Source organism: Protopterus annectens, chromosome 11.part0 (assembly GCF_019279795.1).
Source record: "Protopterus annectens isolate FY-2018-M chromosome 11.part0, PAN1.0, whole genome shotgun sequence".
NCBI classification, from domain to species: domain Eukaryota; kingdom Metazoa; phylum Chordata; order Ceratodontiformes; family Protopteridae; genus Protopterus; species Protopterus annectens.
The window spans coordinates 1,040,412,003-1,040,424,050 of record NC_056745.1 but is presented as its reverse complement, the minus strand read 5'-3'; the positions used below and the strand labels follow the sequence as shown (position 1 = coordinate 1,040,424,050).

General features: G+C 37.6%; 1 protein-coding gene across 2 annotated transcripts in view; it reads right to left on the bottom strand.

Annotated features, from left to right (window-relative positions):
- SRR (serine racemase) overlaps positions 1-12,048 on the bottom strand; it is a 168,397-nt gene that overhangs the window by 112,751 nt on the left and 43,598 nt on the right. For both annotated transcript variants that reach the window (XM_044088387.1, XM_044088388.1), the window contains exon 4: positions 6,348-6,478. In XM_044088387.1, the coding sequence (XP_043944322.1) occupies positions 6,348-6,478 (131 nt within the window). The remainder of the gene's footprint in view (positions 1-6,347; positions 6,479-12,048) is intronic.

The following is a 12,048-nucleotide window of genomic DNA, read 5'->3' as shown; positions in this document are numbered from 1 at the left end:
CATGTGGTTAAAGTGGGTGAATCCAGATTCAGCAAGAGGTCAGTTACTAGTGGTGTGCCACATGGCTCAGTACTGGGACCACGTCTGTTTGAAGTCAAAGCAAATGTGGAAGGCCTCTGGATGACAAAGTTTGTTGACGACTGCAAGTTGGGGCAATCACTGAATCCCCCAACAATGTAGATATCCTTCAGGAGGGTCTAGATCAGACAAATTATTGCATTTCGTTTTAGGCCATGGTTCTGGCTCACAAAAAATGCTTTATCATACCCTTTGGGAAGTCAAACAGCCCTGCAAAATACAACATCAATAGCACACCCCTTAGAGTAGACTCAGAGGCATGAGATCCAGATACACAGATAGTAGTCTACATTTTGACAGCCATGTGTCCACAGTGGTGAGGAAATCCTTTTATATGGCACAACGTATAAGTAAAGGTATGGGATCCAGATCCAAGGAAATTATAGTCCTGCTGTACTTGACCCTCATTAAACCAATAATCGAGTACAGTGCGTCATTTGGCATGTACTTTACTAGGCATTTACAGCAGTTGGAGTGACCTCAGATGTTTCTCACAAAGAAAATTCAGGGTGTAAGCAACATGAACTATGCAGATACACTAAAATCCCTATCCCTTTACTCTGCCTCCTACCAATTGTTAAGGGGTGACCTATACCTGAGCTACAAGGTAGTCACAAATCCAGCCCTGATGGAGCTGCTACACATCCGCAAGTCAAACAGCACGAGGGTCACCCAATCTAGGAATCTAAACTTCGTCAATGACTCAAACAAAACATGCTGGAGAGACAGATATGCGTCTCAGATATTTCCCCTTATTTGAACAGGCTTCCTATTCACATTAATTAAAGACCTTCCCTGGCCCTCTTCAAACACAGTTTGGATAAATGGATGGGGAATTGCAAATTCACACCTGGTGTAGTGCCTGTCCCTTATAGACACAGGTAATCTGTATGATACTCAATGCACAGGCACAAATCCATGCCATTCTCTTGCCCCTAGTGGCCATATATTGGGTATAATCACGTTATATTGGCTAGGCTTGTAATGTCCTTAAAGATGTTAGCCTAGTAATGTCCTATGAACAAGAGACTTCTTCGAAGATGTTTGTGCTTCCCCCTTTTAAAACGCAGTTAAAACCTTCCAGATCTAAATGATGTTCTTCCCTCCTAGCTTCCAAGCTTCCAAACTTCCAAAGGAATACTATCCATTTCTAGAGACAGTCCTACAGATTGATTACACAGCACCACTTTTACCACATCTCCTTCTATCTTAACTGTTAATTGTTGAGCCTCATCTACCTCCAACCTTGGTAAACCCAAATCTTCCTTAAATATTTCCATGTGTGCTTTTTCTTGATTTTAACATTTCTCTGCTTTATACAAATTTTCATAACATTTGCAAAATATTTTATTTTTCTTGTTATAAGCTCCCTAAGTTTGGCAACAACCCTTTCTACTTTCTGTTGTCTAAGTTGTTGTGCTAAAAGTTTTTGTTATTATCTAAAAACAGTTGCTGTCTTTCTAACGTCATGCATATTATTAAAATTCTTGTTATTTCTTAACCATCTGTTTTTCCTTTCTTTTACCCTATTTTAAACTCCACTTTTATTTTACCCTACCCATTAGTTATACTTTCTGAAGAAATTTCTATCTTCCTGAATAACTCTCAAATAATTTCCAGTACCCATGCTTAAATTCCTCTCGTTTTAACAGGTAGGTGAGGAAGCATCACTGTCTCATTTGTGCTTTATTACACCACACTTGGTGCATAAGCTGAAATAGTTATTGGATGTGTGTCAAAGCTTTCATGTAATGCACATGTTCCTGTGAAATATAATTTCTGTCTTGTTTAGCCCAGTTATTGTACCTTAGAAAATATCATGTAAATTATCATAGTTCTTACTATTGAACTGATATTGTCTATACCAAATATTTTCACAAATTTCTTCAGAAATCTACCATATCTTGTTATATTTTCCCTTCTAGATCTCCTAGATACAGTCTCACTGTTGCAAATCAAGTTCTAGTCCCCACCTGTAAGTAATATTCACTGCTGAAAGCTGGTTATTTCTCCCAAATTTTTCTTAAGCTCCATAACAGGAGTTTTAGGTGGACTATAAATACATGCCAGGTGAATCCTCCTCCCTTGCCAGTTACACATTGCTACAACAAAATATACCATTATAATCTTTTTTTTAATTCTTCTATCATTACTGGAGCTCCTCATTATGAAATCCTTTCTTTATCAAATCTGCATGCTCACTTCCACTTCTTTCCAAATCTGTCTGCTGTAACATTGCTATTTGCACTCTGCATTTCTTAATATAATTCAGAGCTCTTATCTTTTTGTCCACACATTTGATGCTATTCACATTCAAAAATAATATGTTTAGCGTAGCCATTATGATAAGAAGTTATTATTCCCACCTATTACGTAACACGTCTTTTATTTTCAGCTTTTGTGTTACTTGCACCCAATAATGTTTGACAGGTCGAGCCTTTATACAGTTGTTTCTTGACATCTCCATTTGAACTTGTGTCACAATTCACAAGACTTTTTGTTTTAAAGAAAATCAAACACCCCCTTCCATACCACCACTATAACCTATTAACATAAAATAAACACACTATGTAAATCTTCAAATAAAGAGTTTAACGCTCATGATAGGAACAACTGTCCCAAATCAACAGCTGTAGCCAAAGGCAGTAAGTTTATCCATGCTAAAAGCGCTCGTTACATCCTGTGCTCCTACTTATCTTATACTAATTGCTATTTGTTCTTGCCTTATCATTATTCCCCTCCTAGGTGTGAAAAACAGCTTACATGCTTTCAGAAAACATTAACTTTTAGCCTTAATATAAAGTGCACTGGTTATCTTTAAATAAAATTAAATTATTAATTACTCTGCTAAATGCATTAAAAATACTCAGTTACCAGAAAAGTTCTCTCTTTTACTGATATGCTTGTCCTTATAACTTTTAATTTTGTTTCACTCAGTACACTGTCCAGACTTCTCGATTTATTGCATTCATCTTTAGTCAGCTTGTTTCCATTGAAACATAACAGGATGTACTCCTCAACTAACAGTGAACATTTATTTGCTAAAGGAAAACTATTCAAACATCATGATCTCTCATTAAAAAAACACACACACACAAACAAAAAACTTGTCATCAGATTAAGCCTATGGCATTAATCCAGACATTCACATATGTAGAAGTAGAGAAAAAACATTTCAACACTACATGTTATTATCTTCAGTGCACTTTTACACACCATCCTCCACCACAGCAGCCCAAGATTACAGTTTGTTAACTGCTTTTGCACAGTCTTTCTTCTCTTTTTACACTGTAATGCCTACATTTCTTAAAACTAAAGAAGAAAAAAAACTACTTGTTCACTTTAGTGTCGTCATTACACACATCAATCACTGAAAATGCTTTACTATATAATATGCAATTTACATCACAACATGCTTTATACAAATACTGTTCCGAACAAAAATTGTAAATAACTACTAATTGGAAATAACTACTTTCTCTTTTTTCCCTCCTTTTAGTGTCTTTTCAAACATGAATGACATGAAGTGGGGCACATGCCTATCAGTTTCCCCACAAGTTTGACAAGATCAAGAAAAAATCCAATCTTTCTCAACCTCTTTTTCTTGTGAAGCCATACTTCATAAATGTGACTGATGCTTTGCTGTCTCACATTTATTCACATTCAGTGTTGCTAGTCTTCTTCCTGTTCATATCCACCTCCCAACCCCAGACTCTGTTTCAAGTCCAAGGTATTCCCAATTCTGAACTCCTATGCTGTCTCTCAGTCATTTTCCTTTGGAACACTAAAAAAGGTTTCACTGGCAAGGAATATCTATGAGCTTTATTATCAAAAGAATGATAAGTAGAATCCCCTTCTGTTTGATGGCTCACTTTTTGTTGGATAAATGTTTGTACTTCCTCCTTAGCCCGTTCTGCATCAAAAATGATGTCGATCCTCCAGGAAAAAATATTCTGACGGCAGCTAGATACAGCAGCCTGTATCTCACACCTGCCTCTCGATATTCCCTGACTGCTGGGATAAATCTGCTTCTCTTCTGTCTGGAGTATAATGAATGAACATTTTCTACAAATACTCTATTGTCTCTAGTTGTTAATATTTTGCCTTTCTGCCACAGTTTTATCAGGATCAACTCTTTCTGCTGGTACAATTGTATCTTTACTAACACAGGCCTCAGCTGACTTCTCATGACCAGGTTGGAGAATACAAACAATGTGCTATTTTAGTTAACAAATCTTGCTGTGGAAAACCAGTCCAGTTACTCATTTGTGCTTTCACAAAATTAATACACTGCACTTCTTCCATTTTATCTGGTACAGCAGAAAATCTCAAGTTTTCTCTGCATGGTTTGTCCTAACTCTACTATTTTTGAAATAGCTCTTATTGACCAGTGTCATTCTCAGCCAGCTTTTTTTTTTTTACCTCTGATTTATGCAATCTTATCAGTTCATCTGAATAGCTGCTTAAACCTTCTTCAGTTTTTTCCCAGCCCTTTGAGTTTATGTACTTATTCAATGTATAATTATTTTTAATCAGCTCTGAGCACATTTGGCTTATTTTTATCTCTAAATTACTGGAAGCTATCTCGTGCCAAAATTGGAGCATGAACTGCTTTTTGATGAACAGCTGTAGGATTCTTCCCAGTCAGTGTTTTCTCTTTATCTTCTCTAGTTGATTTTCTTTCAGGCTCTCTAAGTTGCTTCTGTGCTGGCATCCATTCAGTGAACCTACTATCCAGTAACTGAATGTTTACTAAAACAAGCATTATTACTGGCTCTTGTCTATCAGTTTATTTTTTTCACAATGGGAGAGCTGAAATTAAAATGTTGATCAGTATACAGCTATCTTAGAAAGTCCAATGAATGCTTAATCTTAACTACCTTAAATCAACGTATGCAGAACTTTAACTTGTTTATGCTATAGTTAAGAGGCATACTTAAATGTTTTTAAAACACCTTTATTAATTTCACATACATTTAGTAACAAGGATCTTGTGTCACTGTAACTACTTATGTGACATCTCTGCTGCGCTTCTATTGCTCAATGGCTGCAAACAAGTGAAGGGTTGCACAGTGTTTAAATTGTTCTACATAAACAGATGATCAAAATAATAAAATGTAATTAAAATATATATGGCATGGTATCACAATCTGACATATCTCTATGGGAAGTGAGGGGAGGGGTAATTACCATGAGATTTTCTGATGCCAGAGTATGGCTACATGCTCTTTTGCTGAGCTATAAATGCTTTTCTGCCAGATACCAATTTCTGGGAAATGTCCTATACCACCAGTCAAGGTAATATCATTTTTACTTCAATTAACAAATCCATCTTTGGAATACCAGTTCAGTTACTTGTGTGTTCCTTCCATTTTCTCTGGTACAGCAATAAATATCAGGTTTTCTCTGCGTGCTCTGTCCATTCATTCATTTATCTGCCCAAGGCACTTTTATTTATACTCTGTCAACTAGGCGCAACTACTTTTTTTTAACTCAACTGAGAGCCTGTTAATTTGAGCCACTCAATTTACAATATCCAAGTAAGACTGAAAAAATCAGATCTAAATATGATAGATATTATAAGATCCATTTACAAGTTGCTGGTCTAAACCTTAGATTAATTACTGTAATGATGTTAACCCTGCTATACCCAGAGTAATAAATGACTACACCTGCCTTTCCTTGAGTGGTGACTTCTTTTTATTGATTAGCTACTTTCTTCACAAACTATATAGAAAACAATTTAAATGCAGCATTTTCAGATTTGTTCAAGTCTTTCTTGGAAGAGAGTCTCTAACAAAATGGTGTCAATCATTTAAGTATTTCTGAGCTGGGAGAAACCTATGACTACTTTTGGCCTACAAGGACAGGCACCGAGAACAGACACCTGAAGATGTAGTGGCACCTTGTTTTCCAATCAAATTACTTTGCTTCTGGAATGACTCTACAGACATCAGTAATTCATACACTGAAGAGATGAACACTGTTCTGGCAGATGGTGCTGTGAGCTGCAGCTCCTGTGGTAAAGGTTTGATTTCTTAAGTCATTTACCTACTGTGTGACCTTAAGTAAATCACATAACCAAACAGTGCTTGGGGGCACCTGACAAATTTGGTTAGGCCTCAGGAAATTTGGTTAGGCCTAGCTAAGCAAGATCTAGAATAACTGTACTCACACACAAATATAAACAACCAGAACCAAGCAAACACTGCCTCTAAACTTAGTATTATGTCATATTCTTGCTAGTGAAGGAAAATAAATGCTCTTACCTCCCATGACCAGCCATGAGATCCACATCATCAAAGGAGTGCAAAAAGGTCATATTGTGCTCTCTTACATTATTATCCACAGCAAGCTGCAGCGACTCCTGGGGGACTCGTTCAACATCTGCCCCATAACTCTAAAGCGGTATTGAAAAATAAAGTATGTTAAAAATAAGCAATGACTGTGTGTGTGTGTGTGTGTGTGTGTGTGTGTGTGTGTGTGCGCGTGTGTGCAGGTTACACTTTAATATTCAGATATGTAGCAACTTCTAGAGGTGTCCAACCTGTGGCCCGCGGGCAGCATGCGGCCCTCAGAGCTCTTCCATGCGGCCCTCAACCTCTAACTACAACATTGATGTACGCATGCCCCAAAACACTTTTTTTTGTTTTGTGTTTTTCACTCCCGTGACCTGTAATGCTAATGTCATTGTGTGCATGCGCCAAAGCACCCTTCTAGTTTTGTTTTTGAGCCAAAAAAGGGTCCGTGTGTTTACACCATTATTTTGCACCGAACAATCAGTGTGTGTGTGTGGGTGTGTGTGTTTTCACTGAAGAGGGACTCATGTATGGATTTGCCGCTGTTGCCTTTTGAAAGGGACAGCAATTACCTGTGTTAATAGATAAGTACGGAGTGAGTGAGTGCATGCATGAAAGCAGAATTGTGTGCGTGATAGTAGAAGACGAGTGTGTGTGTATGTGTGTATATGTGTGCATGACAGAGAGAGATGCATGCACAAAGACGCTAACAGTGATCAGTCTACCTACTGAACACAAACAAGTTAGCTCACAAATACATCATACATTAAGAGTACACTTTCATTAAATTGCGGCTTTCCTGACAGGGAGAGTGTTGCATTGAACATGAACTCATACCTTTTAACTGTATGGATTTTCAAAGAATGTCTGGATTTTTGCCTCATCTTCCAATTTGTCTTTTGTTTAGGAAATAAAAGTAGTCATCCAAGGTAATGCAGTTCCAGGGAGTAAGAATGAGACAGCAGCCTAGGGTTAATGGGTCAGTAGTGGACTGACTATGTGGGTCTGTAGTATATAAAATTGTATTGTTTTTTCAGACAAACAAAAAAGCACCTAGTAGTTTTTTCATTGGTACTGTGGTGGTGGTGCTGCGGTAGCGTTGTCGTCTCGCAGTTAGACGTTGCCCGTTCGATTCTCAGAGCGTCTACTGTGTGACGACATGCGTGAATGGGCATTCCTTCATTGAAGGTTGTGCGTTACGCCCAGCAAGCCAGCACATAAAACTCTACTGCCAGTCATTAGCGGACCAGAGTTCCGTTGTGGCTACCCCTAACCGGGAAAAGCCGAAAGACACACAGACGATGTTTTTTCATTGGTGGCTTCTAAGCAGTGGTAGACTGAACAACAGTAAGCATAGCTTTGGTGGATCATCAATACTGGCAAATCAAGTTGGCACAATGTCATTTTTTAAATGTTGGGGATTTTAGTGTGTATGTGTGTGCTTGTGTGTTGGGAGTGCTGCAACAGTAGACGATTATTAAAGACAGAGACTTACGGACTGTGGAGAATATGTTTCTTTGTTTCAAAACCTAATACTTGGTGCATGCCAGAAGTAGATTTTTAAGACATAGCTTCTTGCCATTTACAGTGGATGGATATTTACATTTAATGGACAATGTATTAGCGTGGGCCTGTGGGGTTCTACAGGATGCCAAGTCTACCACTGCCAATGTCTTGTAAAGTGACCTGGAAATGGATATTGGGATGTTACTGAAAAAATATAGTAAGTGGGCTTAGAAATATAGTTTAATTAAACAAAGTGTACTTTCAGTTTACAGGCCATAATTTAATTTCTTTCAGGTAGTCCAGATACTGGTAGATTGTATACCATTAGACTTAATTAGGGAGAGCTGTCATTCTGGGGAAACAAGCAGCCCTAGTTTCAGTGAAAGCTCTGTGGTTGCTTGCAGGTAGGAAGTTGCAGGATGTTGATGCAATGTGTTTTATTTATTATTTTTAATGCATTTGTCATTTCAAAGCATGGTTTTCTTTGATGCAAAAGAAGGCAGGACTGAATGAGCCATATAATGTTTAACTGACAATAATGGGATAGAAAGATTATAAGTGATGTATAATGTTTGCAGCTACAGTTGTTTCAATGGTGTCTGTGATGCATAACTATTTTTGGGCCTGTGTCCCACTTTTATTTTTCGCTTTGTCCAGATTTCTTGCTCTAAGGTTGAGAGGTATGGTGCCATACTAAATCAGAAGTTGTATTTACCTTGGAAGACTTTTTGGCATAATTATGAAAAACAGAGCCTTTTTAATATCTCTGCTTATTTCCAATATAAACTGCCATATAACCTTGCAAATAACCTTTTTATTAAGCTACTTCACTTCTTTTGGAATTGACAGGTATGATTCATCTGTTCGGACATAAGCATAGAGTGCTAATGTGACACTTGATTTCTTGCAGCAGTCTGTGGTTTATATAATCACAATAATTTTTCTGCGTTTCTGGGTGTGTAATCAGTTTAACAGTTTTAACGATGTTTTCCAAAAATAAATAAATATATAACAAATAAATAATCCTCTCGAGACTTTGCACTATTGACAAAGTCTGGGAATTTGTTTTTTTCAAAAGCGAAGGTCAGCATTACAGCTCAGTAAACTGTCAGTCTGTGAGTAACTTCTGCACAAACTAAAATGTCTGAATGTCAATTGGCTTTAGATTGGAGGGAAGTTTATTTGTATTTATTTTATTTTACATTTGTTTACCGGGAATGTCCGACTGGACACAGGTCCATTTTCAGTGGAGGCCCGGGGAGAAAAGCTCCAAAAATAACACAAAACAATATAATACAATACATGAGAGAGAGACAGCAAATTATGGATGTAGTACTCATACAATATGGCAGAAATTACATCTCGTATCAGTGAGAATCATTGAGGTACAGAATAAACTTAAAACATTTTTTTTTACAGTTATAATTACAGCAAGGCAAATATCAATGAGTTAAGTTTTTAGGAGAAAGCCGTTTGTACATAGCTGAAGCTCTGAAACAATCTTTTGGTATGGATTAACCTGGGGATTGACACAAGTTATATGTTTACACCACTATGTAGCATTATAGTTTATGGTTTTCTTATCGATTTACTTTTTGCCGAGCAGTTGTTTGTTGATTTATTGATGGTCCTTTTGGTGGTTGGAAATTACATGGATGAATCCATCTGCAAGAGTGCAATTGCACTCTACGCAGAGGGGAAATTGTCCTGCAGAGGCAAACTTACCCACTGAGGACATACATGGTGGAGCTTGAAGGAGTTGCCAAAGGGGTGGGGCACTCAACTCTTGCCATCAGGAAACAGAGGGGTGATCAGTGATTCCAGGGCAGGAATTAATAGGTAGTAGGGTTCTTACCTAGCCTGAGAATACCATATTCCTATCTCTGTGCTTGCTGACCATCCCCCCCCCGATTCATTCTCCCAGCAAATGAGTAGCCCCCAGCATGGAAAAGACAGCTGCCCAGAGGGGGCCATTATCCATGCAGCCATGATGGCATTTGTGCTCTCACCTACATCTAGAATACAAGCAATGAGGACATTTAGGTCTTAAGCCCACCTCTGCTGGCTAATGGAGGTATCCATATCACCATAAATATCTACTTTACTCTTCCTCCCGCATGTCAATGTTCCGACTCACATGTTAGTGAGGTAAGCCAATCTTACATGTGTAATTACTGCTATATTTACACGTCCTCCAAAGCCTCTGCTTGTATGTGGCACAGCAGCTACCAGACCACCAATCCTTTGTTCCGTGGTAGAATAGTCAGTGTTAGCTGTTCATTCCCAATCACCCCTGCCTAGCTCTCCCAGCACCTGAGATGCTAAACAAACTCTGGCCATTTCGGCTGTACTCGGTGGTTTATCCCGGTATGCCACAGAGAAGTGCAACTTTGACAAAGCCCTGTTCTGAAATGCCTGCTATGATAGAACATATCAGACAAAGGTGGTTAACCAGTCATAACACATCCACTGGAATGGATCTCAGTTACATTTGATAACTAAAAAAATTGCTGGTCATCAGCCTAGGGTGGCTATAGATGTGCAAGTATGACTGTCAAGCATATGACCTATTGAACCTTAATAATCTTAACTGTCCTAACTCCAAACTGATAGGGCTTTCCATACATTAAGATTATTTTTGGAGAAATTAGTCATGGACTTCTGATTATAAAAGAAACTTATTCATTATATTAGAGGGTGTTGTGTAATATATCAGGCACATATAATAACATTACTGGCATTTATTTTAGTATGGTTTCCCTCAAGCTGTTGGCTCATATAGCGGTGCATTCCATTCATAGAGTTTCTTACAGAAATGGATCACACATTGTATTATTACCCAACCACAGAACATCTTTAAATAACCTGCAAGAAATGGAATATGACAAAAATTCTTGAAGCCTTTCTAAAAAGTTTAAGGTTTCTACATCTATGACATTTCTAGTAAGTAATAAATAGTACATTAGCAATATATTTCTGGTAGCTTGTTTTGAGGCTACAAAATGCAATTCTGTATTTAACAATGGATCAGACTAATGATGTATAATGATGTCCCTAAACTGACTAAACTTGTCCTTTGAAAATCAGACAGGCTACACAGTATGCTTTTCTGACTTTGTCAGATACAGGTTTGTCAAAGTTCAAAACAGTTATCTAATACTGTCCTGATTGTGTCTTATGATGCAGCCTTCTGTTTTATAATCATAACTTATGTCCTTTCCCCCCCAAACTTCATGATAACACATTTACTGACAATAAAGGGGTCATCATTACTACTGTGCCAAGTCTGCATTTTTTTGCAAACCATCTTGGTAAAACAAATTTTTTACTGAAGTAATTGTGTTACCAATTTTTGCTTACTTGGTATATTTGGTTATCCAGAGCTCATGTCTCATGTCAATATCTAAGAACAAGCCAAAAAGAAGTGGTCCCATTATACAGTTCTACTGCACCTCAAAGGTAACATTGACTGGACAGAGAGGTAAGCCCTACCCCAACTTGACCTGTTGCATAATAATTGTTAAGAGTTTTCCCTATTACATACAGTTTGACATTTAAGTGTTTGAATTTTAAGTCATTCCTTTTTGTAAAACAATACTGAATGCTTTAGCTTCTTTTTTGCACATTTAATTAATTTTGTGATTTACATCATGGACACGGTATCAACTGAACAATCAGTTCTTGCATATTACAGTCACATCTAGAAGCATTTAAAATTAAGCCAATAAACACTAAATTGCCTAAACGAAATATTCATTGTCAGTGGGTTATTTAGACCAGTATATATAGATTAATTTAATGGGTAGTTTATTGTCTGATAAGTCCAAGTGGCTTGGGATGAAAACGCTTTTGTAACTGTTTTTGTCAATCGCTAATGGATGATTGTCTGTGTGGGGTTTCTTTTCATTAAAAGCATTTTGAAGAGATATCAATGGCTCAGCGACCCACTTTAATCCTTTATTAACTCCTAATTTTTTTGGTGCTGAAAGAAGGGCTGAGGGAGGAAATGTCGACTTCCACAGATTCAAGCAAGGTACTGGTTGTTCTTACAACACTCAGCACTAAAGACTGCTGAACAGAATTTAGAGTTTATGGGATGTACACAGGCCTCTGATAAGCGGGATGGAGAGCCTTATGTTATGTAGTTAAAATAGACAAACTCAAA